The sequence below is a fragment of the Anas acuta genome, chromosome 10, assembly GCF_963932015.1.
Source record: "Anas acuta chromosome 10, bAnaAcu1.1, whole genome shotgun sequence".
NCBI lineage: Eukaryota > Metazoa > Chordata > Aves > Anseriformes > Anatidae > Anas > Anas acuta.
Genome location: NC_088988.1, coordinates 2,332,354 through 2,360,303, shown reverse-complemented (window position 1 = coordinate 2,360,303; position 27,950 = coordinate 2,332,354). Strand labels below are relative to the sequence as shown.

At 47.8% G+C, this 27,950-nt stretch overlaps 1 protein-coding gene across 1 annotated transcript; it reads right to left on the bottom strand.

Annotated features, from left to right (window-relative positions):
- Positions 1-1,687: 1,687 nt before the first annotated feature.
- KLHDC4 (kelch domain containing 4) lies at positions 1,688-27,585 on the bottom strand. The gene is made up of 12 exons (XM_068693280.1): positions 27,356-27,585; positions 26,284-26,375; positions 25,307-25,385; positions 24,140-24,238; positions 21,234-21,370; positions 14,509-14,601; positions 13,391-13,550; positions 7,151-7,232; positions 4,893-5,101; positions 3,351-3,756; positions 2,543-2,659; positions 1,688-2,262 (listed from the first exon to the last, which is right to left on the bottom strand). The coding sequence occupies exons 1-12, from the start codon at positions 27,452-27,454 to the stop codon at positions 2,087-2,089; spliced, it is 1,749 nt and encodes a 582-aa protein (XP_068549381.1). The 5' UTR covers positions 27,455-27,585; the 3' UTR covers positions 1,688-2,086.
- Positions 27,586-27,950: the final 365 nt, after the last annotated feature.

The following is a 27,950-nucleotide window of genomic DNA, read 5'->3' as shown; positions in this document are numbered from 1 at the left end:
GTCAGAAATGACAACTGAGCCTCAATTTTCAGGCCGGGCCAGCATCCTCCCGTCACGCAGCCTAAGGGTGGCCACCAGCACCTCCTGCACCAGGCTGTATGACCAACCTCCACCTGTGCTGGCTCACCCAAAACCACAGAACCAGGAGAAACTGAACCCAGCTTCACTCCAGGGTCAGCCCAATCTCATTGCACAGCCACGAGAGCCCCAGGAAGCCAACATCTCCCCTCCAAGCCATCCCAAAGCCTCTTCTCCTTGGGCTCTGCGAGGCCAGCGGTGTGCAGGGAGCAGGACAGCTGGCCCAACCTGCCCCCTGTTCCTCGGGAGCCTGTCACTTCCACTCTGTGCCTTCCCCAGTCATCCTTAGCTTGGCACCGAGCACAACCAGGACTACGTTCCAGAGCCCTTGAGCGAAAGATGAAAGGAAAAACCTCAGACTATCGCTGCACAGACTGCAGCTCGTCTGATGCATCTGCTTCCCTCATCCAACTCTCTGTACTGGAGAAGGGCGGAGGGAGAATTTTTTTCCCCGTGGCTGCAGTAGCAGTAGCACTGTTCAGAACTCTTCTTCAGCCCTGGCACAGCGCTACCAGGTTTCAGCGAAGGGGAAAAATTCTTTCCAGGCATGTATCTGTATTAGAAATAATCAAAAGGGGAAAAAAAAAATTATAAAGTAGATCTGGCAAAAAGCGCACATTCCTTTCTCTGGTGGGGCCTTTGGACTGGAGCCCTGTGCGCAGATGCTGTGATTTTAAACCCACTATTTTCAAACAAGAGAGGAAAGGAAAAAAGTCAAATGCAACTCAGTGGCAGATTCCCTGAAACTTTGCACAGAAACCCATGGATGTCACACACACAAAGATGCTGTCAGCCAAGTGAGCACTACAGATTCTTTCTTAAGTTATAAATGAGTTGTTTGCACCTCTCTCATTATTTTTTTATGCAAGGCTCCTCCCTATCAAACATGTTTTTACCTTGACAATTAAATCACATGGCAGCCTGCTCTACTTAGTCTTTATTACATTCTAATTAGCCATGTAGGACCTAGTACTGCTCTCCTGAGAGCTGGCTCCCTGGTGATGCCCCTGCTAAAAGAATACCCATGGCACCCTGGATTTCTCTGCACAAGGACAGCCAGTGCCTTTTGGTGTCAACTGAAGTCATCACTTGCCTGCTGCAACAGACACGCTCGTATCCCATCTGTTGTCTCTATGGGCGAATGGCACAGCTCTGCTGCAAAGAAAGAGATGCTTTGAGAAGGGCTGAGTCAAGGAAGAAGGGATGAAAAAATCCGTTGAGTGTGAGCCCACTTCCTCCTGGCCTCAAAATGCCATCAGGTCTCAAGGCAGGACGTTTCACTGGTCATAAAGGGTTTACGTGTAGGACAACTGCTTCTTGGCTAATGTGAGAAACTGAAGTGGGGGATTCCACAAGCAAAAGAAAAACCTGTTACAGCTAATGCTAGAAAGCAAGACACTTCTTTAATTTCCATCAGGATTTACAGTGGCTCTCATACAGATAACCTATGGAAGGATTCCCAGGTTTCTCCAGACGGTGCAGCCACAGCTCAGGGCTGCTGGTGCATCTTATTACCACTACCTGCATATTTCACAGAGGGGGCAGCAATCCCTCTTCCACAAGCTGGCAGAAAGGAGAAAAAAAAATGGATGGGACTGAGAAAACCAAGTTGATGTAACAAACCAAAGAAGTTTATTATAAACATCCTTGGGGACAAGTTCTGGCCCCAGTAAGAGGTGGGAATTTGGGACTAGAGAACCATTGTAATGTGCAGTTTGTCTTCGCAGACTCCAAACAACTTTTGAACAAATGATGACAGTATTATATACTCCAGTCTCAGAAGAACAAGTGCTTGGACAGCAATCCTGTTCCTCAAGATCCTCCCGTAAGTTCCAGGGGCATAACAGCACATTGACCATTAACCAACCAGGCATATTGAGACAAAGCCCTGAGGAGTTCCAGGGAGCCTTCTGGATACACTGCCTGCCTGCCACATCAGGCTGATTTCAGCGGGGCTACCCACTGCTCCCAGCACGTTTCTGCACTCACAGAACAGCCTCAACATCGTCTAGACTGAATCTTCATAGAATGTCTTTGCCATGGCGTGTGCCACTTTCACCACCTTCTTCTCCTTGGCATCTGGGCCCATGTTGCTCCGGGCTAGCTTAATCCAATACTGCTCCGTCCTGGACAGATAGTCTGCATGCTTCTCATCAGGCTGAACAGATGGGTGCTGCTCCTCTCCTGGTACACAATGGGTGGAAGAGAGAAAGAGAGGTCACAAACGGCTAATGAAGTCAATCTGCTCTCCCATGTGCCAACCCATCCGAGGCTACGCTTCAGTTTACGTGTTTAAATGTAATAACCTAAAAACCTCTCAGTAGCCAAAGAAATTTATCCTATCCCCTTTGAGAACCATGTACTATGAAAACTTCGCTGAAAACCTAACCTGGATGCCAGCAAGTATTGTACCAAAACACACTTTATGTTAACAGCATATGTAAACATTCATCTTAATCATTACCTTCCTCATCTTCACTCTCTTCTTCAGAGCTCTCTTCTTCCTCTTCCCCACCTTCTGCACCTTCCGTATCATCCTCCTCTTCATCCGACTCTGACTCCTCCAGCCATTCTTGTGCTTCTTTGTTTAGAAAGAAAAAAGAAATAAATAACAACCTGCTTCCTACACCCAGAAATGTCACGGAGGGAGCCAGGGCAAGGTCAGACATGCTCCTTAAGAGTCCTGCTGTATTCATTTCCCTTGCAGACCCGCACACTGTACAGGGCCTGGATCTGACAGGCAGCAGGGGACGGCAGGAAGAGACCTAATAGAGTCAGGAAGAATTAAACAGCACAGGACAGCTGCAGAAGACAAGCTGGTTACTGCCAATGCTGACAAGAGTCAAGTCTCCTCCCAAGCACTTTACAGGTCCACAATTACGCGATTCCTTCCTTTCTGCCCTTTGCCTGCTACACACATGTGGACTGTGAGCATCCAGGGCAAGGAGAAGGTTAGAACTTGCCCCCAGTGAACAAAGATGTTCTGTTTACATGCCCTGGTTTTCAAAGCAGACAGACCAGAGCTCTCTCTCTGAAGTCATTGCAAATCTCTGGACAAGACAGGTTTCTGCAGTGGTACTAATTATAAGACACTGCATATCCTGTAATTCCAAGCTATTTTTTATCTAGAAAGAACCACTGTTCATAGCTCATCACCATCCCTTGAGGAAACTCCACTGGTCCTTTTTTTTCTAAAATACAGCACTGCTGGAAACCACACCCTGGGCTTTGCTACACCAAAGGCATACAGACATCCCACCACCAGAGCTTACTTGGATCCATCTCCACTAGCACTTTCCATTCTTCCATCTTGTGCAGGTCGATGCTGTAGAGGTCACTGAGGGTGAACTGGCGATCGCCCACCTCAAACATTCCCCCGTACACATAGAGAACCCCATGCTTCACCGCCAGCATGGCATTCGAACGTGGGCACGGCTCTACTTGGGGGCTCAAGGCTCCATCTTCCTCCTCCTCCTCCTCCGATTCAGACCTCTCCTTCTCTCCTGCAGGCCCAGAGATCACCTGCTTGATCGTCATGACAGTCCCATCTTCTGCCACCACTTCTTTGACTATCTCCACTGGGCCTTGCAGGGCTTGCTTCTCCACTTCTTCATCTCCAGCTCCCTCTGCCTCAGCTTGTCTGCCGCGTCTTCGCTTCCTCTTCTCTGACTTGGGTCCCTGTTAATAGGAACAAGGAGCAGAGGGAGACTGCACGTGAACTGTGTGCAGCTAACAGCTCATACAGCAGTTAATACAACACTGTGGATGCTGTTGGGAGGGAGGGGGATGAATTCAATTATTTTTCACTAGAACTGTAAGTCTCAGGTGAGAGCTACAACCTTCCACTCAGCATGAACTTCTACCAGCCATAAAACAAACACCAGTGAAACCCCTGGAGAACCCATGGCATGGAGCTGCTGCTTCTATCAACAGCAGCATGGCTAGAGAGAGGGAAAACAGCATTTCTGCTCGCTCTCTTGCAGCTGGGCACACACGTGCACGTGCACACACACAGTCCACTGTTCTATGACAGGAGCAAGAGAAAATAACCCACCATTTTGTGAAATCGAAACAATTGCTGGGTGCTAAATTACAGTGCATTATCAGGAAGCACTCCAGGTCTTCAAAGTACCCTACGAAAAGGCTAGAAAACAGTCAGCTAGGAAAGCAGAAGCAAACATCTGAGTGGTTGTTTGCCTGTTATTATGTGATTGACTTCTCCTTTTTGAGGACAAAGCCAGAAACAGTGGGGGTGGATAGAAAGAAGTTCAACCAGGTTGTTTGCACCTTGCTTCCCCCTTGAGAGTGGTTGACACAAAGCTGAAGATCTGAGGGCCGCATTTCTGAAGTACCTATGAGCCAAGGGTTAATATTCCATCCCTTTCGGCAGCTCATCAACAATGGAGAAAAGGGGGAGGCCATTATCTCAGTGCAGCACAAGATCTTTTCAGAATAGCTTTTACCAAACTAGCTCACGTCAGACTTACACACGTGACTGGGAGCCAGCCTCTAGTAAAACACTGGAACTATGTTTTCATGCTGCTTTGCTTCATTTTGCATTACACAACAAGAGGGCACATGCAGCCTGACTCTCAGAGGAACAGGGCTGCCTCCTGAACCACTCTCACTCACGGCACAAGCATCAAGGCTCACAGGTTCCCTCTGTCCCCAGAAGGGTGAAAGCAGGGCATGCAAAACCCAAGGGGCTATGTGGTGGGGAAGGACTGCGAGGAAGTTGCATGGGGCCAAAAAAGATGCTACAAATGATGAAGGAGAAAGAACTGAAGACATTCGTATTATTTTTAAAACAAGACCTTTAGCTGTCCAGGAAACCAGCGGTTTTTCCCAATGTCATAGAAATAAATATCATTGAAGAAGTCCCCTTCAATGCTCTCCTCCTCTTCCTCATCGTGCACACCTCCAAACAGGAGGGAGCGGTTGTTGGGACCCACTGCCACGGAGAAGCCAGACCTGGGAGTGGGTTTCACTCCAGATGGGTTGAGCCGACTCCATGCCCACTTCTCTGGTAACAGATAAAAACAAACATGAGCATCAGTAAATGGAGAAACACGACCATTTTCACATCTTTTGAGACCCTTCAGTTCTCCAGCAATCTTTGCAAGCATCTCCCTGATCCATTTCAGACACTCAGAACCGCACTGTGCATGCTCAACAATAACGTTAATCAGAACACCACTTGCATTTCCACTTCAATCACCCAACTAATCCTCACTTTTCTCCTACTCTTAGGAAGTAGTTATGTTCCCAATAAAAGCAAGCTCAGAGAGCTATCTTTACAGTGTGCTTCTGGAATAAAGGGGCTATTGAAAGGCGTGTACACCTTTGCAGGAAGGTGGACTTCAAACCAGGATTGATTAGAGCCTTGGATACCAAGGAAAGGTACCCCATGGGGATCACATCGCACCATTTTTTTCCACAGGCCCCTTCTACTACAGTACCTTACCTGCCAACTTGCATCACTACCCCCCAAGAACAAGCACGGTTCATTGTAAGGAGACCCAAAGTTTAAAAAAGAAAAAAGTACTCAGGAGAAGGCTTGTGCTCCAAGCCCTTTGCTTTTGCTCCAATCCTTTCTACCATGGATTTAGAGTAAATCCCTAAAATGCAGGCTGGCAGAAGCATATGCACTGGCTAGGCACTGCATTTCTGAAGGAACCACAATTTCAAAAAGCTAAACTATAAATAGGACATAATGCAAGCAGGGTCTGGAATCCAGACAATATATGTGACCAACCTGCCTCCTCGAGTCCCACTTCAAGATGGTTGGGTTTAAAGAAATCAGCCACAGCTTTAACATTTTAGAAAATCAGCCCAAAGAAGATTGTTCTACTCCTTTAGCCTAGCACAGAATACTCCCTCTCCTAAGGGAAGTGATGGAATTCCTATTTCTGAGGACAGTCACAGATAGATGGGAGAAAACCACCAACCAACCAAGCACTATCCTTGGTGGTACAAGTATCCCTGTACTCAGTAATCTCACAAAATCATATCCTGATCTTCTTTCTTAAGAGTTTATAGATGGCCCATAGCTACTAAGAAGAGCTTCTCAAAAGCAGGAATTTCCAGTGGGAAAAGTTCTGGAATTCCACAGATTATCCGCCGAGAAACAGAAGAGCAGTGTTCAAAATGTCCCAGAGAACAAGAATTTCAAAATGTTGTTTTAATTCCCTCCCACACGCAAACCAAAAAAAGTCCCTAAAATATCTTTCCTTGTAGTTTTTCCTGAAGCTGCCTGTGCAGGCCAGAGCTTCTCACATCGTTACGCAAGGAGCCTGGAGACCCTCCAGTCCATCTCAGACTATTCTGGGGCCAATTGGGAAATGTCAACACAGACGATGCTGCGAGCTAGAAGTGATTCTCCAAGCAAAAGTACACCCCAACCTCCCTCCGCTAACTCTGCCAGTTCCTCACAGAAGTTTCTCAAGCAGCTCCAATCCCTGAGCTGTTGCACAGTGCCAGTGCTCCCATTTACATCAGCTCTGGAACCAAGGCACCTGGAGATGAGAACCGTGACTCCCTACAGCCTTCGGTCAGCCAGCAAGCTTTGCTCAGCAGAGACAACACAGTCTCATCTTTTCAGGCTGTAAAACGGGCTGGGAGAGGGAACAGAAGAATTGCGTGGCCTGCAGTCTGCAGAGGAATGAGGGGATCTCCCATTTCCCTCTGCAGAGCACAGTGGTGGGGAATGGCAGCCTGTATGTGTGATGGCCCACCCTCCTTCTGCAGCACACACACAAAAAAGGAGGATGTAACTTCTCTAAACTCTCGGTAACTCCCGTTTCTTCCACTCTAGCTCTTCTTTTTTAAGCTAGAGTCACGGTATATAAATGCACTTAACTACTCCTGGGAAAAAAGAAATACTTAAATCAACTAATCTGCTGTGTTTAGCCCCAAAGCAAACACGGGGGGCATAGTGCTCTTAATTAGAAGGGAAATTTTGTCCTGGGTTTGGGGCTTTTGGCCTCTTATTCGACCGAAGAGAGAGAATTTGCATTCACAGTCCTGCAGCATCACTTCCAGCACAGCCCTCCTAGCTGGAGCAGCAGCTTACCTTCCTCCTTGCCTGAACCTTCAGCCTTCAGCAGGAACATATCTGTATGCAGGGTGCCTTTGTCAACATCTTTCTTAATTCTCTGCAGAGAAGGGAAAGACAGGGACGTTCAGCAAAACAATTTCAACACCCAAAACCGCAGAAGGCCCAACTCTTCAAGGCCTGGAAAGTCACCCAAATCAGGACTTGCCTTTCTGAGCTCAACACCCCACAGAAAAGCCCAAACACAGCCTGAATTTAGGTGTTCCTATATATCCCCACACTGACAAAGCACACATTGTGATAGGGTCAACGAGAAGCCACACAGGTAGTCACGCTGTGCCTCCGGAGCTCACAGCTTCAGCATTCAAACCAGGGCTACTTTCTGTGATGAGCAGCAGTAAATGCCTCAGGAGGGAAGGAAGGCAGGCAGAAGGGACAAACGGAGGCTGCTGTCTCATGACTTCAAGCACGCCTCACTCAGTCCCATCCTACAAGCGAGCAGTGGGAGACGTGTAACAAACCACAGGCAACTTCTGCCTGTGCCAACCGGAGCCTCCCTCCGCTCTGCACTCACCAGGCTGCGACACATCCTGGGGTCTGTGGGCTCAAAGTCTGCAGGATGCGATGTGAGGGCAGGAATTTGGGCACCCAGGAACATAATTATCACAGGGGATGATTTTGCAGAAGAAAGGAAGGATGGGCAGCACCAAGGAAACCTAAGATTCTGTCTTTTATTCTGCCCCAGCCAGCATCAGGTGCTCTCGAGGGAGTAATTTAACATCTGTGCCTCTGCTCCTCTAGCTGTAAGGGAGAGCAGATTCCTGCTCCAAAGTGCCACACACAACTTGCAGCAGGGCTTGTAGGCCCCCTGGGATGCTGAGCAAGAAGCTCCGAGTGTTTGTGCTGCATCATTTGCACGCTGAAGTTTAAGAACAGATCTGTGGCCAGCACAGCCCCGTATCCATCCCACTCCAACAAAGGCAGAGGAGATAGCTCTGCCCCACAGCACGACTGCTGCTGTCAACAGTATTTGAGGCAGAAAAAAGAAAAAGAAGCCCCACTTCCAGCCCTACTACAGGCAACACCAGCCAGAGCAGGATCAAGCCCCAGGTGAAGTAATTAAAGGCATCATTTAAAATGCAGTTTTCCTTTCTCCTCTCACTGGAAGCCCCTGCACTCCAGTGCTCAGAGCAACATGCACCATTTGAAAGCAGCGCTGTGCAATGCCACCCTAGGAGGTCTTTTCATAATGCCATTACCCACCCATCCTTCATGCACAGCTCCTGCCTCCTTGTCATTCCCTTCCTCCTGGGGGCCATGGCATTGCTGGGCTGGATGCAGGCAGTGGATCCTGGCAGAAGCTGGGAGGGTTGAGACCAGTGCTCCAGAAGGAGCAGAGATTTGGGTGCATGCCACGGTGTCATCTTGTTCTTGCTGTACCCAACCCAGCGCCCTGCACTTGGTAGGTTTTGTTACTGCAGGCTACATTGTGCTGTTATTACACAGCCCCCTGCTCCAGAAAGCACACCCTGAAGACGGCTCTTCGGAATTGCATTCAGTTCTTAGAAAGGCAGAGAGAAGGGGAACAAAGTGTGTTTGAGGCACTGCACAGCAGTGCTGTAACTCGGGTGATGTTGAAAAGCCCTGGGGAAGGCTGATAACGAAGCGCTGTGAGAAACAGAACGCTACTCACAGCGCAGCAAAAGGGAAGCTTCACTTCAAGTCAAGCACCAGGGTCTGTCAGGGGAAATTTGTTGGGTCTTCTTGCTCTCTACACGCACATAAGCATCCCATCAGCACACTGAAAGACTCAGCCTCCACGACAGGGTATCTGTGCTGGAGAGATCCTCTTCTGTGCAGTCACATCAATGAAGTCAACAACTGCTCTGTTCTGCCTCCCATCCCGCAGCCACAGAACACCAGGCACACCAGGGACAGGAAGCCTGCAGGATGAAGCATCAGTGACAGGCCTGTTTTCTGAGGAAGGGCACACGCAGTGACAACTCCTGCTGCTGCTGCCACTTTTTTAGCGCATGGAAAACAAGCAAGGCAAGGTTTTGCATTGGTCAGTAGTCCTGATGCATCCCTAGAGGAGCTGGGGACACAGCCGGAGGGGCTCAGAGCCACCCACTTTGAACAAAACCTTGAGAGTCGGCTGCCAGGGCAAGAAGGCATTAAAACACCTTCCAGGAACAGTGCTCTACGTACACCAATTTCACGGACTGGCAGTGCACGAATTGTGGCATCTACAGTAGTAGCTCTCAAGTTCCAAGGGCTGTGAGTCACTGCACGGAGCAGACACCAGGCTCTGACAATGTCACAGCTTTGCTGTCTCCATCACGCAGGTCTCGAGCGGCAGAAGTCACCAGCGAGCTGCAGGCTGTGGACAGCTGAGCTACAGCAGCCTTTTTCGTCTGACCCTCGCTTAAACACCTTTCCAAACCTCACCTGAGCAAAGAGGTGTGAGAGATGGGTGGAAGGAGGAGAGGAGAGGGGAGAGATGGGCAGGGGGGCTCACAGCTTGCAGCACTGAAGCACAGCCCAGCGACTGCAAAGTGCATGCCTGCTAACAGGCATGGAAATGGCCTTTTTTTCCTCTTCCAGTCCCAAGTAGGCTGCTGTTTGTCCTCAAATACGAAGCACAGATCACGTTCTTATGTGTAGGGGCCACACAGGCTGAGGGGTGCAGATGCACAGCTGTCAAGCCCAGCAAGATGAGCACTGTCTGCACGGAAGAAGGGGAAACAACATCTATTGAGAGAGCTGTTGGCTTCACTATCCTACAGGCTGCGCAGGAAAACTGCATCATTTTTCTCCCGAAAACCACACGGCTCCCTGTAGTAAACACACTGCGTATGCAACATGACAAAGCTTCTTGGGCTGAGAAAACCCCAATGAGGTGGAGTGGGAGTTAGTTATTTGTTGTCAAAGCGATGCCTGTTCTCCCCAGCTCACACTGGCTCCAAAGCAGACGCTCCAGCAGCAAGCAGTACGCTGCTACTGGAGAGATCAATCCCCTCGCAACCAGGACACCCACTTGTTTGCACATACAGGTAAATTAGCAAGTTAAAAGAGCTTTATAGGCTTTAGCTGAAAACCTCTACCTCCCGTAACAGCAAGAGCCATGCCTATCCCCCTTCAAAGAGCAGGGAAACTGAAGCACAGAGAGATGTTCGCGAGCAGACTGGGACTCGGGATTCCCCGTGTATAACCTGCTAAACATGGCTAATAAAAAGAGATCAACAGTGGCAAAATACATCCAATTAAAAGAAGCCCTTAGCAGGCAGAACTGCGGAGGGAACGCTTCCCACAAGACCTTGCCGTTCAGTCTCCAGCCCTGCCACGAGCAATCTCCCAGCAGAATCCACTTCAGCTTTGCAGAGCTCACCACGAAAAGAAGAAAAAACCACACACTAGCCTACTTTGGCATCCAAAAGCCCTGCACACACGCAGTGCCAGCCCCCCCGTGGCTCGTAGGCTGCTTCCACCTGCAAGGTAGAGCAGCGTTAGCCTCCACCACCTCCCGGCTGCATTCGCCGTGCCAGTCAGGCACAGTGTGCTCACGTTGCCTAGCAATAGAGAGGTCTCGCTGCTTTATTCAGCCAAAAATGCAGCTTGCTGCAGCAAGCCCCGTTCCCAGCAAGGGAAACAGGCGAGGACATCTTTAAGATCAGCAGACGAGAGAGGCTGAGCATCTCAGGGGCTTCTGGGGTACGTTTGGGCAGGGCTGCCACCACCTTCAGCAATCCTTCTGTAAGTGACCACAGGAGTTGTCTTTAATATTCAGTCTAGAAGTGATAAACATGAACACAAGGACACCGTTGTGCTAAGGATCGTGTTCTGAAAGTCTCAGGCGTGCTCTCATTCAATTTGCGCACCAACATCTCACCTCAGCAGCACTCAGGGTTGCCCAGCTCGCATTTCCTTTTTCCCCACTTGCGCCCTGGATATTCACTGTTTGAACATTCAAGGACAGCAAAATCGAGTGGCCGGCACAGGCAAACATGTCTGGGTACCAGGGCTCTTGTCCTGCCTCTGTCCACGAGTACCAGAGTGCCTCACACACACCGTTTGATCTTTTCTGCTTCCATTTCCCCAGCCAGGGCTGATTCAGGTCACATCACGGGAATTTAGCAACATGGTAATGCCAAAAGGCACTACTGAAAATCAACCCTCCGTGGTCAGTTCTTTGAACAATTCCAGCAAAGGAAGGCACGGACCAAACCTCTCTGCTTTTCCCTTCCTAGCTCACAGCGCCTGCTGCCCTGACTGAAGATGGGCAGATTGATGACTTGACCAGGGAAACACTCTGGGCTGCAAGCCAACAGTGGTTCTCGGGCTTTATAGGGCCCTGACAGCCAGCCTGGTACACAGATACCTACAATTCCACCCATAACTACGAATCTCCTGGGCTTACGTCTCTTTTTGTTTTGCCCACTGCAGTTTGGTGCCTTTGCATCTCAAGAAAGCTACAGAGAAAATTCTGTCCAGTTTTCTGGTCTGTCTGTAGCTTGGCTGCACCGTTCCTGCCCCAAAATTCACCTGTGCTGCAGAAGACACAAGCAAAGTCTTTGTTAGGAATGGCATGACAGAGAGCAGCAGACTCAGCTCGCTACATTACAAAGGAAGGAGATGCATAACGAGTGCTTGTTATCATCCAAAAGCTGTTCTCCAAGCTGGAGAGGAACTGCATCCAGCTCTTATCCTCGCGCAGTGCCCTGCATAAAGGCTGAGTGCTTATTTGTCACAGCAAAAGGCTGAGGGCAGCTCTGCACTCCCCTATCCCTTCTACTTCATTTTTATAAGCTCAGAACTACCCAGAGCTGTACAACAGAGCCCACCCTCGTAAAGCAGAGCAGAACTGCAAACATGCGTCAACTTTTGTGTTTCCACAGGGCTCGGTATGCACCTGAAACCCAACTACTGCCAGTAGCAGTAAGAGATCCACACCTGGCAGAGCATGCAAGCTTCCCCCAGCCTCGAGAGTGAGGGAACAAGTCAGAGACAGGAAGCAGACAAAGCCCTTTTGGGTAGAAAATGCCTTCGTATTGTTACTGCTATTTAATCAAATGCGCCTCTGAGGAGTTAGAGCCCTAAGCGCAGGCCGTGAGGAGGCACAAATGCTTCTAAATATACAGACAGACTACTCTCCTCTTCCCCTGCTTTTCTTCTTTGTTCATTTATTCACATCAGAAGAACAACGCGTCCTCCTCCCCCAGCGATGCACTGCTGGAAGCGATGCCTTGCCACGGAGACAGCAGCAGCAGGATCCGGGTCTTCAGTCTGCATTCGTAACATTAAAAGCTTTCGCAGGAGCCTTTTGCTCAATGAAATATTTACTTCCTCCATCCCAGCATGGAGACAGGGATACTTGGTCAATGAGGACATATGGTCTAAAGGCCTACCCGGTATAAATTACCGTGATTAACAAAGCAAGAAGCAGAGCGGAGGAAGCCTGGTGCTCATCAAAAGTCTTCTTTGGCTTATTGAGTTTGCTAACTAGTGCTGCTGCCTTAACTCTTTCCCTGATCCAAGAAAATACAAGGCTCCTGCACTGCTGCCACACAGACGAGTACTGCCCAAGAATGCCTTAAGTCGGCAATAACCACTACCATTGTCAAAAAATGCTGTTTCTTCCAGTTGCTTATTCCTACCTCCATAACATCACCTCCTCATGTTGGATTAGATTAGAAGGAAAACTATGTTAGTTTTAATCAAGGTCAGCTCCTCGGTCAGGACAACTGCATGAACAAAGGGACAATTAGAAGACAAGAGGCCACTTTTGGTAGCAGCACTGGCTCTGAGCAGCCTGAACAACACCGTGTATGAACACTGCAAGGGCACAATTGCACAATCACTCCGAGCTGGCACACCCACAGGCTAACTCGCACTCGTTACCGGTGGTTTTTGGACATCTGGCAGCTGGCTGAGGAAATATCATCAGCCAGAGCAGCGGCAAGTTACACAATGTGATCACCAAACCTTGCACTGCAGACAACACTCGTGGAACAGAGCAGAGGGAAGGAGCAGAAGAGATTTGAACTCCACTCTCCCACGCGCTAAGCCCACTGCTCTCTCCCGGCAGTCAAAGCACAGAACCCTGCAACCACCACAGGTCAAGACCATCGCTTTGGCCCTAATTAGGCAGTTTGAATTTGTCACATTTCAGTTTTCATTTTAGCCCTTTAGCTTTTCCACCAACTGTTCTGTTTGGCATTTGGGAAGCGCTGCACTGCCTTACCACGAAGTCCCTCCTACCTGTTTGGAGTAGCCTCCGTAGATGATGACGCTGCCCTCAGGAGTGGCAGCCATTTGACATCCCGATCTCGGAGCAGGCGCAATCCCCGATGGAGACAGCTTGCTCCAGGTGAAGGAGTCCAAGTTGAAGGCATATACATCATTATAATAGATGTAATCTCTGCAGAGGGCAAATTGGCACACCGTGAGGTTTTGCAACAGCCATCATTTAGGACAGGATAAAACATCACTTCAGGAACAGCACCAGGAACCTCTGAAGAGGTGCAACACCTTATTCAACTCTTTGCATTTATGGCTTTTTCTCCTGCTGTAGCCATGGCAATACACAGAAGATTTGTTCAGTTGAAGGTTACTATTTCAGTGCAACAATATGCGTTTAACAAAGCTCCTTTAAGCAAGACCTCTCTGGGTTCTTTTTTTACCTATGTTATTCCTTACTACAACAGAGCTTTCATCAACTCTTTCCAGGAAACGCAAACCAAGGTGACTTAAACCAGAACACAAAAAGATCAAAACAGATTAATGCTATGTCTGTCTAGGGGGTGAGGGAAACAGTAAATATGTATACACACACACACACACACACACACGCTCTCTTTCAACTAGCCAACTCACATACTGCTAGTGGAAAATGCCCTGCACCAGTTAAACTGCCAAGCACTTAGCCAAATCTAGGGTAGGCTTTACAACTTGTGCTGTGCTCCCAGGGACTGCACTTATGCAGCTTAGCATCTCTGAGAAAATATGTAGCTCAGCTCTCTTCCCGGTCCCCATGACAGAGTAGCTGTGACCTCACACGGTATGCTAGAGCTTACTGGGGAAGATGCTTCTAGGAAGAGAAGGCTCTTTGATGGGAGGCAGAGGCCAGAAGGGATGTACTCAGCTTTAGTTACGAGGATGAGGAGCTACTTCAGTGATTATCTAAGTGACACAGTGGTTTCTCAAACACTTGAAGGTTTTAAAAACAAGATCACTTCTCTTTCTAACGTAAAAATACAGTTTGATAACTATTGCTAAGGAAAATCCTTGTATTAAAGCCCAGCTTCCCGTTGCTTGTGAAATTATGTTGTTTTTGTTGCAGAGGACTCAAAACTACCAATCATCCTGCAGTAACCCACCTTGCACTCTCATGGAAACCTCCAAAGAGGATCAGCTGTCTTTTGCAAGCAACCATTCGATGCCCACTTCTTCCAGAGGGACCTCCTGATGCCCTGAAAGACAAAGAAATTCCACTCATCAGCAGAGTTCCCTTTCCTCTTAGTGGGCCCGTCCAACCATGGGGGAACTTTGCTGCCTTAACACAGATGCATGCTTTTTTCCAGAACAGTACGTGTGCTCTGCCTCTAACACTTGGTATTTGCCACACGGGCATTCTGCAGTAACAGCTTTATTCCTAGGGATAAGCCATCTAGTCTCTAACAGTACCCAAGATTTGAAGTCTTTTCTGCTATGACTCAGGAGGTAATTTTTCAGGAGAGTTTAATGATTAGCAGTTAACTCCCACAACTGCAAGAACAGCACTCCAGACAGAGATGTTTTCTCTAAGTACCAGGTAAGAGCCAGAAACTGGCTCTGACATCCACTCTCCTCCAGTGTCATAGGAAATGACCTATCCACAGCATCTTCACTCACCTACCTGCAGCGAGGATATACCATCAAGCCAGGGAGTAGAGTGTAAATCACTTCAATTTCCTCAAGAACAAAGGCACTGCAGCCAAACAAGTTATCGCTATTATCTTCCTTATTACAGGAGCATCGCTGCTCTGCTCTATTCAAGGCTGCATGACCTTTCAGTTAAATATGCCACTTCCATTTCCAGGAACAAGCAACATCACCCCATCTGTCACATCCAAAAGCTTCTGGCAAAGCCAGGCAGCTGGCAAAGGCATTCCTGAGAGGCAATGAAGATGCACCTTCCTTCATGTTCATCCACAGGCAGAGCTTCACAGGAGACAGAGAACAAAGAAGCCTTCAAGATCTCTCAGAACAAAGGAAACTTCAGGCCAAACACAGAGAAAAAAGGGTTTTTGCTTTGTGTGTTCTCTGCCCCAGGGATTAATCTATCCCATTTTCAGTCTCGCTGAGGAGCCTCCCAAAGCACACGCAGTTAGCACCACCTAACCCAAAAAGATTTCTCAATAGGCAGCATCAACACGTGTTAAATGGTTGCAGGAGCAGGGCCTAGAAGCCTGCTCTGCACCAAAAACAACAAAACCTAAACCTCCAACCCTACTGCTCTGCTTTTAACTGGCAGCGGGTAGCTGTAAAGAGCAGTGATAGGTTTCTGTGGAGAGAGAAAATGAGAGCCCTTATTCACCATCAGAAATGACAATCTCACACCGGCCCTAATGAAGAGCTCCAAGCAGAACAGCAGCATTCGGGTACGCCTGAATTAATATTGATTGCTTGGACTCTTTATTCTAACAGAGAGTAGGGTTTTCTAGGCAGTTACTGGATTTTTAAGTACCACCCTGCAGAACATCACCTCTTGTATTAATTTCATCAAGATCTGAAATAATTTTCTCTTCTATAACAAAGCTTCCATGTTATTATTCCAGAGGATGGCACCTTTTAAAATCTGCTTTTTTTTTTTTTAAAATGAAAGAAGGAATCAGAAATCTACATTAACAATAAAACCTTGTTCTCAGAGAACATCTTCTGCCTTGCTTCTCAAACACATTTCCTGCAAGTCAAAAATCAATTCTGAATGGTAAAACGTTTATTCACTGATGCATGTGTTTTAATAAACAAGTTCCCACAAGCATACAATTAACTCTAAGTCACAAACAAAAACATCCAGGCTGGGGCCTGATCCGAATTCAGAGAAGTCTCACTGGCACCAGCATCAATTGCTCTCAATTATAAGGCACTTCTCCACTTTCCTTAGGCAAGCAATACAAGCTACAAGAGCAGATGCTGAAACAATTTCAGAAGGCCTCATCCTGCGCTCTAATTTGCCATCTCAGCTTCCTTGGCTTCAGCATTACACACGGTACAGGAATCAGCTATAAAGGCCTGTTTATACACTTTGATTTAAGGAGGTGCCCTCTACACTAGCAACAACTGCTCTTAGGAAGTATTTTTACATAGACCAGTTCATACAGGTCCTTCTTCCCCAAACACAGCGCTGTAAAAACGCATGACACAGCCAAGCAAACAGCCACGCTGCCACTCCAGAAGGCACCTGCTGCTAGCTTGAAGCCTTGATTCCCGAACGCAGACTGTCTCTTTTTACCTGTGTCACTGCTCATGGCCCAAAACAAACATTCTGGAAATGGCTTCGCTGACTTTATGATTAATAGTCTACTTCTTGGGGTTGACACCAGAAAGCAGACATGTGGGAGGGAGCTGTAAATTCTCCAGACTTTTTTTAAAAATAGATCAAAAGATAAGTCTGGATAAGGACTGGCTCTACACATGTAAGCAGAAGTCTGATCAAAACTGCTCCATAAGGAATTTGCTTTTGCTTGTGGAGTTACTCTGGGGCTGATAGTAATGTTACAGACCTGAATTCAGCCCCCAGATTCAAGAATTAATGACTTGCATGTCACAGTGTCTACAGGCTGCGTGAGTGAGCCACCTTTTCATTCATTCCTCCATCCAAAGGAAGTTCAGAAGAATCCCCATACCTTTCCATTGGGAAAAATAAAATAAAATGATGATGATGCACAGAACATCCCAGTAAATGGGCATTTCAGTACAAGGCACTTTTATTCTTTAGTACACAAAGCAGCTGAAACCCAGGACATCAGTGTTCCATATTTTATGGTTGTAAATGCAAACGACAACTATTCTGTTCATTGGCATGCAGACATTACACCCATATGTTTGTATACTTTTTTAGGAGGTACACAAGTGAAAACACAATTGCCATAAGGCACGGAACCCCCAAACCAAATCCTTTGCAAAGTCAATCAACAGTCATACATTTGGATCTTCATCTACCAAAGAATAAGCTCACAAGCTCAATTCTGGTCTGCCAGAGGAAGTCTGCACCAAATTACCCCTCTCTTCTTTATGCACCAAAGCACCTTTCTACCTTGTGCTGCAGGATCCGATCTTCCTGGTGACAAAGAGCACACGAGCAAGAACAGTCATCAGTCATAAACAAACCTGTGCTGAAAGGCATCCTGCACTGCAGCGACTGCTCCACTTCTCTCTGTAAACAGCGTTAAACATACGCTTGTGAAATGCTACCCTGAAATATTTATAGCACCACATCTCACCAAACTGTGAAGTATCATCAGCATTCCAGAATTAAAGGCAAGGGAGCTATCCAGGTTCATAAGCAAGACAAAGAACTACACAGAGGAGGGATCTGCCAGTTCCCAAGTACAACCCCAACGTGTGACACTCCCCGTCTCTCTTCGAGGGAGTGCACTGGGCCACACGGAGCTAACAGAAATGTTCTCTCTAGGAAGGAATGAGGCAATTAGGTTAAAATATTGCTTAGCTCTAAGGCAGAGTAACACACTCATGTGTTGACACAGCCTCATGGATCACACACATGATAAGGTGGTCCCAGTAAGTCAGTTACTGGCACGTCTTCTAACAGGCTGGGATTTGCTGCATTTGGGCCATCTTCATGCACACAAAATGTAAGTGAATATAGCTGCCTGCAGTTTTTAACTGTCGAGCTGACTGACAGGACTGTGGCTCTACTCTAGGAGATACTGGAGATCCACTTCTCCAGCAGCTTTTGTGTAGACATGGAACAGGGGTGAGTTACTCAAGGTTTTCTCTTCAAAAAGTGTCTTACAGTCAAGCTTCTTATGGCACCAGGATGGTCTCTGGCACAAACCGTGGGCCAGGAAGGACAACATGGTTGTCTGAAATCTAAGGTGTGGGGATGGAATATCTAGAAGGAAGTGAAATGCAGTATATGTTAAGAATCAAGAGTTTCAAAAGCCCCAAGAAATCCTTCACACAACTCAACAATCATCTCTGTCCTTTCTTCTTCCCCTCCCCAAGCTGACTGTCATCATGATGCTGTATGGAAAAACAGAGAGGCAGCAGAAACTTGATTTTCACACTCAGCCAGGTTAGCATTAAAACAAAGACATCCTCTCACAGCCTCCTCCACCAGATGCCTAATTAATGCAGCTCTTGGAGCTCTGCCCGAGGACGGGGAGGAGATGCACTTTGTTTTATTTGAGCACTGGAACCAGGGCATGAGTGTTTTCAAAATTATGGCAAGGCTGAAAGACAGCTGTCCACCCAAATGCCCCAGGAAGTTCAAACGGAGTTGATCCTGCACGGGGCAGGGAGGACGGAAAGATCACCTCCCCAGGGCACTTTCACTCATAGAATTTACAATGCTCACTTCAGAAATGTCAACCCATTTACCTACTAAGAGACAACAAAGCATCACTGTCTCCAAATGCATCCTTCCACTGTGTCACGGCAGCCAACGTGATGTGACCACCAGCACCCAGGGACGGAAGGCAGCTCTGGGTGGCTGGAAAAGCACGGCACCTAGAACTTGCTCCTGCTTATCACAGGGGTAGGAGCTCACCTCACCAACCTGTTTCCCTCCTCACTAACCATAATAACCCATCACAAGCTCTGAACAAGTTCTCTTGCCATGGTTTAGTCCACCTGGGGCCAGGGACTGCTGGCGGTGTCCTGCAACTTGCAGCACGTGCAAACTTCATGCCCTGCTCCAGGGTGGGAGCAGAGGCTCTTGCAGTACACCCTGAGGCTACTGTACCATATGAGATAAGATGCAGGCTGAGCTGAGCCTTGTAACTACCTGATTTCATCTTCCCAAGCAGGTCAGGCACTGCAGCATTCGTTTCAGGAGTGGATAACCCTAAATCAGCTCTACAGCAACGCATCTGCGAATGCACAGGAGAACAATTTGCGCCACGGCTGGTGGAACTAACGAAGCCTCATCTGGATTCTCTGATGGCTCACAAGAAACAATCTCCCGCCCTCGCTCTCCCTGCAGCTGGGTATTAACACCACTCTCTGGTGAGGATTTTTTTCAGCCCAGAGTTTGGTTGAAATGTCAACCCTTTCTCTCAGCAGGGACTTGATGGGGATCATCACTTCCTCTCCCCCGCCTGCGTTCACGAAGCTGGTAGGGCTGTAATGCATTCGAGCTCCATCCCCTTTATTTGGCTGAGTTAAGAAGTTATTTTGGGGGAGCTGAGAGGGGTACAGTCACTGTCATTCCGTCAGCTTCTGCCTCACAACAACAGGCAGAGCAGCCTGCACGCTGACAGCTCTTTTTAAGCCTTGCACCTCTTACAGAGCCCTCCATCATCCTGGAGAGTTTCTCTCACCCCCACTTCTCAAAGCCAAGCAGGACTCACTGGAGTAAACCCGGCTTCCTGTAACATGACAAATTACAGCTGCTATTAGATTAACGCTGCCAGGTCTGGAGCCAAGAATCACACTGACAGACAGGAACCAGCCGCTGAGGAGCAGAGCAGTTTTCCCTCAGCCTCCCAGAGGTACTCAAAAGGATGATCCCCAGACTCTCGCAGAGCTGCTGCTGCCAGGATACTGCGCTGTGGAGCATCCTTTCAACCCTGCATGGTTTGGACTCCTTGGGATTTTTCGCTCTTTGGCTCCCCTACACCTTCCACGCCAGAGCCCCTTCCGTGCCACATTAACATTAGCAAAATTAAACCTCCCAATTCCCCTCGTCAGGCAATCCCAGTGCTCCCATTTTACAGGGGGGTGAAAGGCAGACAGGCACCAGGCACGATGAGTCACTGCGTGGCCTCAGGCATGTGCCAAGGCAGAGCCAGGGTATCCATTTCTGCATAGCTCAGCCCTGAACCACCCTCTCGATTACCGCACGAGAAGAGACAGACACAGATGACAGGCACCTGCACTTTGTAAGCGGGGCAAGAATTGATCAGCCCAGGCAGATTTAGGGCTTTCCACCAGAAACAAGAACAAGGAGTTCACGCTCAGGAGCTTGAAGGGTCAAACAGCAGATGAGTAAACATTTAAAAGCTGCTGCTTTCCCCAGTGGCACCTCAACAGTCAGCTTTACAGGAGCTTCAGCCCAGCCAAGGCTGTGTTCTGGCTAATTCTGCAGCCAAGACAATCCCAAAGCCCAAAAGAAAGTCCGAGTCTAAGTCAGAAACAAAGCCACATCTCTTGCCTCTCAGTTTACCAGCTGACCCACCAGAACTCTTCTCACGTGTAAATATGAGTGAGCAGAAAAACCTAGAAGCCAAAGGTTAAGGAAACATTATCAGACTTTGGGCCAGATTCACAGAAGATATTTAGGTGCCTTTACTCCTGTCAAACGTTTCCAGGGCTTCTGGCACATACTTACCCTGATGGGTCTGAATTATTGGTTTGTTTATCCCAAGGAATCTTGAGGCAGCATATTATCAGGAGTTATCCAGTTATCAGGAGTGAACTTGGCTCTGTGGGGAAGACAAGCTGTCTTCTCAAGCAATGGTAAAACTGGGTGAGATCCTTTAAGGCCTAGTACAGCCCAGCCACGAGCACAGGCCCAGATGGAGCCCAAATGGAGCAATCACTCATGTTTTCAAGTTGGATACCTACACTCACCATGGCTAGGAAGACACAGTGCTGTTCAGGATACTCCTTTCTTCAGCTACATAACACCCAAACACACCCATGCTCCAAAAGTCACTTAATAAATAAAATGGCTTTTGTCCTCAATGGGCTTGGAGCACATCTCCCATTTGCACTTCTTTCTGGAGGTTGTCCTCTCCACTGTTTCCAGCATGGGCACCTCTGTACTCGAGGGACAGATGGGAAATCACAGCACCACAGGGGGAACCAAGTTCAGACCATGCTGACACAGTTCCTCATGAGGTCAACATTGTTGATTCGAGAGCACACCACTTACTTGATCTGCTCCCAGGTCTTGGTAGCCAAATGCAGGACCCAGAGATCCTTGTAGTGGTAGAACTGCTCCCCATTGGGAGATGCAAACTCCCCGCCGAACACCCAGAGCTGCCCACCAGCTGTGGGCACCACCGCTGCCTGTCAGGAGAAGAAGGAAGAACAGAATCAGACAAGAGTGCAGGAACCAGGGACAGGTCAGAAGCACAGTTGCCAAATACCAAGGAGTAAACAAGTAGTAGCAGCTACTGCTGCCGTGCTTGGCAAAAGCAGCTTGCTGGGACTGAATGAAGGGGAATTTTAAATGTAAGCTGCTCATTGTGTGGCACACCTTCCCCATGGCACAGGAAGGTGAGCCAAGGAACTCACTTTCAAGCTTCTCTAAGAAGTATCCTGGGATTTGGTTTAAGAACATAGTTCAAATCTTTCTGTTCAGCAAAGGAAATCTCTCCTCAGCTAAGGTTCAGCAACATTTCACCCATCCTTTAGTCACGTGAAAAGCATTGTGCAGTAGCCGTACTGGTGGATGATGAACCCCAAGCCATCAGAGGAACAGGGGCACTTCCTGACTCTAAATGCATGTAACATCCCAACACTCAGGCACAGTAAGGCAGGGAGAAGTCTTTTGGAAAAGGCCATGAAGTACATAACCGCCATTTATACAGCACCATTTTTTGTAGATTATGAAACAAAAAACAGTTGAGAAGCCAAGCTGCAGTGCAAGTCCAAACCTGACGCTTTCCAAGACCTGAAAGGCATTACTGCTCTTATCTGAAGGAAGAAAATAAACACAGAAGGAAGTGTGCAGTATTTGAACAAAAGGAGACTGTTACTGCTTTGACTGAGGCAAGCAGCAGAGAGAAGAGTATCAAAAGGATTTGTTTCATTATTTTTGCACAGAGCAGCATCAAAACACCCTGTTGCCACACAAGCTGACAGTTACGAGGCAGGAAGCGAAAAGCAAGACTCCACTTAGCTGGAATTATCTGCGGAGGGACTAAGCAGCAAAAGGCAGGAATCCCAAAAAGGAATCTAAGCTTTTTTCCACACTTTTTTTTTTTTTCCAGCGTACCCTCACGAATCAATATTGTTATCCCAATTTATGTAGAAGGGCTTCATTACCTGCCTGTCTTTTCCAGAAAGCAGCAAAGATTTCTAGCACTAAACGTATGACCATGCCCTGACACAAACCAGCCCGTACATGCAACAATTAAACCTGACACAACATTGGGTGTGTTTGCAAGCAGGGTTTGTGGGAACATGAAGTCACCTAAGCAAAGGGGATGCACGCCTGATTTTCAAGGGTATCTAGTGATTAAAAACTTAAGTGAAGGTGCAGACAACAGCCTGCTCATACTTGCGTGTGACCTTGTGAAGAGCTGGCTCTGAATTCATTACACAGCCAGACCTTTTCCTCAAACAGCTCAAACTGACAGCAGCCATCCATGGCTATTCTCCTGTTCTGTTCAGCTGATGTAATGAAGCCAGCGTAAGTCAGAGGACTGTGTGTCAGAGACCAGAGATGACAAATAAGACTGAAAACATGCATAGACATACTCCTATTTACCTTTAAGCTAATGCAGAAAACGTGTTAAAAATAAAGTCACAGGGAAGACAACAAGCCATTCAGCTGAAGAGGCTGAACTGTCTCCTGTGTGACTGTAATTAATTATCAGACAGAAAACTTATTGCTGAAGCACGACTCCTCTGGTATGTTTCTCATTTTATATCTGCTGTAATCCAGTTGCAGCTCCCTGATGCACAGCCTGCTCGCTCAGCTCTGATCCAGCTTCTAGACAGCCACCTGCTGGCTACCAACACACAAACAACAGCCTCTCAACTCCACACCCACCAGGCAACCTCCTTCCTTTTCACCTCAGGGAAAGAGAATTTGAATTTCTGGCCTTCTTTTGGAGTTTGGCCTCTGAAATCAAGATTTTAAGCACCACAAGGTTGCCCAAATATCAAGTCGAAGCCTTTCTTTTTAAAGAAAGCACACAAAACTCAGAGCAAGACTTTCATTAAGGCACAGAGTAACGAGGGAATATGAACCTAGCCAGGGTATGGGATCTTACCAGGAAGCTCTAAAGAGCTTTGGCCACAGGTAGGAAAATAACGTTCGCATCCTGTATGGCAGCTTTTGAAATGTACCAGTCACTGTACCAGTCACCCAGCCACTTGCTGCAACAGGCAAGATAATCTATCTGACAGCTGGCGAGGGGCAAAGACCTACAAAAAATACGAGTCTCTGATCCAGTTTCTGTGTGCAGGTGTTTACATAAAGCAAACAGAAACAAATCCTTCCACATCACAACCAGCCAGCGATGCTCATCACAGAGGCACCAAAGAGGTAAGGTCTAGGGGAGTTTCATGATATCCCAGAGAAAATTCAGACAATTTTGTCTGAATTCGCAGACACTGAAGAAAAATGGCCCATGTACCATGGAAAAAATAATCACAAGCCAAAGGCAGGACACATCACAGAGCATCTGGGACACTTGGCAAAGCCCAACTGCTACGTGCTACGTGACACTGATGGGTCTTTCACACTGCTGGAGTGGTGGGATCTGTAGTGCCCACAGAGGCAGGCCTGTCGACACTAATCACGCACAGCAACCCAGCCACCCATAGCACTGTGGTCAAATTCTAAGTTACACCTGACCAGCGTTTTGAAAATCCAATGCTATCCTGGAATTTTGGATGGTTGAGCTGGTTCCCACCTAGTGCAGCACAACAGCCCATCTTCAAAAGAGCCTCAGCAAAAGAGAAGTGACACCACTGGCAGCCCATTACAAAGGGAATGCAGAGAAGCCAGAAAGAAAAAAAAAGACTTATTTTGGTAAAAAAAAATAAGTCTTCAGAATGGCATTAAAACAATTCCAGCTGCTCCTTTGGCATCGTGCACCTTACCTGGTGAGCACATCGCCTTGGGGGTGGGTTGGGGATCTCTAGTTTAGTCCAGCTGTTCTTCCTGATGTTGTAAACATACAGTTCATTATAGAGGTAGGTCTGTTAGAGAGGAAAAAAAAAATACAGATCACCACAGCTCTCTGTTGGACAGGATCAGTCTGTCCACGCATAGGCACCCCAAGGGTTATCTGTGAGTTAGGCAGAGAAGGTACACAGCTCCAGCTTCCCATTCAGATTTGCAGTATCACAGAATGATTTAGGTTGGAAGGGACCTTATCAATCATCTACTTCCAAGCCCCCTGCCATGGGCCAGGACACGTTCCACTAGATTAGGCTGCTCCAAGCCCCATCCAACCTGGCCTTGAAAAGCAACAGCTCACCAGCCTCCACCAGGCAGGGAAGGAGGGCAACAACCTCCTCCACTAAACTGGACTGTTCCTTCCCAAACCCTTGGTTAAGACTCTGACAGCTTCAGGTATCAGTGCTTAAGAAGCTGGAGCTTAATACAGCTGTGCAGGTTAAAGTAATCCAAACTGCTGCTCAACTCTAGAGACAGTAACAGCTTAAGGTAGTGAAGCAAACAGAATTAGTTTAGCACATCACATGGGATGATCCTCAGGGGGCAAATAACACTGGGAGGCTTGAGTTTTCTAACTAGTCTGCACTTCTCAGGACTGAGAAGACCAATGTGTCTCCAGGAGCACAATAAACACGTGCAACTTGCAGAAATTCAGTAAAGCATTCCCAATTACAATTATTTGCTGCTGTACACACCTCCAAGGCAAGCAAACCCTTGCCAGCTGCAAAATTGCAGAATTATCTCGCTTTGGAAGGTGGAAGGCTGAGATTCTTCAACAGTTATCAAAAATGAGGGTCAGAGATGGCTACTATTAAGTCTGGAGAAATTATGAAGCCCTGAAATATTGATGCCGAGACAATCACTCTGACTCCTTAATGGGTTCTAGCATGTCTCCTTCCTGCCAACTGTTCAGGCATGAGACAGTATCACAGCAGAATTAAAAGGCTATTTTGCTCCCATTCAGGGACGAATACATATTTTATGACTGCTGCTTTGAATCTTCGCTTCAAATGAGACCCATGCAAATTACAGGAAAAGGCAGGGGGAGTGCAGAAAAAAAAGAAGAAAAAAATTGAAGTATACATTACTTTTTGGCCATTGAAATATTCACCTCCAAAAAGGATCAATTCGTCTTTCTCAGGGTGAGCAGACAGGGAGCCATTCAGCCTGCAAACAAAAGAAGGATGACCAAAAGAGTAGATGTTAAGACTTGTAAAACTCAGAAGCTTGCAGCCTTTAACTCAGCTAGCATTAGCACCTCAGCCCTCTAGACACAAAAGTCTCTCCATCAGCTGCCAAATTAGTAGGCTGTGATATTCACCCCAGGGTGAAAAACTCCCCAAAGAAATTAACTTCTTAAAAACTTTCAGCAAGATTAATTTGACACTGTCTGAAACCTTCTCCTATTTTAGGAGCACACGTTACACTGTCATTTAACATGCCTTCTGACGTGAGCTCTTGAATTTTAATGTTGGCGTGTCGAGAACAAAAATTAGTTTTATGAGGGTACATAACTAAGTAGAACTGAGCTGTCTCACATCAACTTATCTGCATCATTCTTCTGCAGTCACCACTGCTCACCACTCATCCCTCCAAAGTACTATTCACTGTGTGGAGACTGACTTGTCCCTCCATATGGGAAGGAAAAAGATATTACACAGAGGGGTTTTTAACAAGCCACATCAAACAGACATACAGAACCTAGCACCACACAGACCCCAGGCCTACAGATCAAGTGTCTTGTCCCTCACAGCATGTCCTTGTGAATCCTTTCAGCTTCCTAGTCCAAATCCAAAGGTTCCTCTTAATTCTTATTTTGCAAAGCCCTTGAACTTACTAGTGCTTTGCCTCCTTAGCTGTACTGGTGGGATGATTAAAAAGGGTTTTTAAGACTAAAAAAAATGTGTTTGGTCACATTCTTAACTCAGGGATTCAATATACCATGTATTTTATAACTCCAGGTATCAGCCAAGCCAGACATCATGCTCTCAGCAAGTAACTTTACATAAATAAATTTCATCAATAGCTGTATAACTGATGGCCAAAGTCCCACACAACCTCTTACCTGGGTGAGGGCGGTGGGCAGGCTGTCTCAATTACTTGGGTCTTTTTAGCATCTAAACTCTGGAATTCTGCTATCAGGGCTTCAAGATCCTCCTGAAAATAAAAACACAGGAATAAGTTCCTTGATATGCACAGAACGGCTTGCATACCATGCAAAACCAGTGTTTGCTCCCAAAATTTCCCCATTAAAATAAAAAACAGAATAATAATGATAATAAAAGTCTGCAAAAATTCCTCTCTTTCAACCACAAGAAATGGATACTGAATACTTCTATATATGCTTTAAAGATTAGTGTATCCTAAAACACTGACAAGTTGCTCAGAAGAGGCCTAACAGGATGGCATGCAAAGTGCATTTTGCATGCACCTGCAGGAAAAACACCACAGAAATGGGCGAGGAAATGGCTATCATTTAACCCCTGACAAAATTATGATCAAATATATGCTACAACCCAACTTGTCATCTTCTTTGTCTGCAATGGAAAACTGCCCAAAATGCATGGAAAAAACTCTTGTCTACAGCCAGTTTATACTTTAGCTAGAGTGAAACCTACACGTATTTTTATTTCCTTCCAGGAAATAAAAATTAGATTTAAATCTGCCTCCAGAGTGCAGACACACCGAGCATTGAGGGCACAAGCAGGCCGGCAGCTAGGGGGAGTTTCTGATCCAAAGTCTCTCCGACAGCCCCGTGCTCACCACGTCCATCAGCCAACCCCTCCCTGGCAGCAGCTGCATCCCAGCAAACTTCCAAAATCTGGGGATTTCTTTCCCCCCCTGCAGCCTGGCAGCAGCTCTCCCTGCAGCCAGCACAGGCACAGCGCCGGCGCCTTCCCTGCCTGCAGCTGTGCACAAGGCTGCACTCACGCAGGGAGCACTAAAACATTTTCCTTCGCTTTTAAGGCCCCGAGAAAAAAGGCTGGGGGAGATGGAAGGCAATTTAAATCACCATTTCTCGTTCTCGCACCCTCCTTTCCCCGGGGGTGCCCTCAGCCACATATCCCTCCACTTTAGCCCTCCCTTCCAAGGCAGCAGCGCCCACAAAACCCCCCGAGCCCTTCAGCGCCCCTCACCTCCTCCTTCCTGGCTCTGCGGGACACCTTCCTCTCCATCTTGGCCGCCGTCTTCTCAGCCCCTTTCCCCTTCTTCTCCCGCTTCCCCTTCTTCCCCATGGCGCTAGGCCGCGCGGGGAGCACCGAGCTCGCCTCGCCGCCCTCGCCGCCCTGGGTGCACCGCGGGGCGGGCAGCGCCGCCGGCCTCGGCCCGCTGCTTCCAGGCCCCGGCCCGCCTCCTGCCCGAGCCGCGGGGGCCCTCTGCAGGCCCGGCTGGCTCAGCTGGGCTCGCCTCGGCTCCTGGTGGCCCCGCTGCCTTTCCTCAAGCAGCTCCGGGTTGGGGCTGAGGGAGGGCGGCGAGGTTGTGGTGCCTTGTCCCGGTTCTGTGAGCCCCGCTGCGCCGGGCAGAGGTTTTAACCCAGCTCCTCACACTACCTATAAACCACCCGCACGAGTCCAAGCCCCTTTTTGTGTTATTTTTTTGTGTTCCTCCCCTGAGGAGAGGCAGTTGAACCCACAAAATGGCCCCCTCCCTCACACAAAATGGAAGCAGAGGGGCTGTGGGTGGCCCCAGGGCTCAGCCTTGGGGGGGATGCACTGGATAAAAATAAAAGTA

Excerpts from the sequence above, each read along its gene's own strand:
- KLHDC4 (XM_068693280.1), bottom strand. The coding sequence starts at position 27,454 with ATGGGGAAGAAGGGGAAGCGGGAGAAGAAGGGGAAAGGGGCTGAGAAG. Across the intron at positions 25,386-26,283 it reads TGCCCACCGCCCTCACCCAG|GCTGAATGGCTCCCTGTCTG; the intron begins GTAAGAGGTTGT and ends TTTTGTTTGCAG. Across the intron at positions 13,551-14,508 it reads GGTTTCCATGAGAGTGCAAG|AGATTACATCTATTATAATG; the intron begins GTGGGTTACTGC and ends TGCCCTCTGCAG.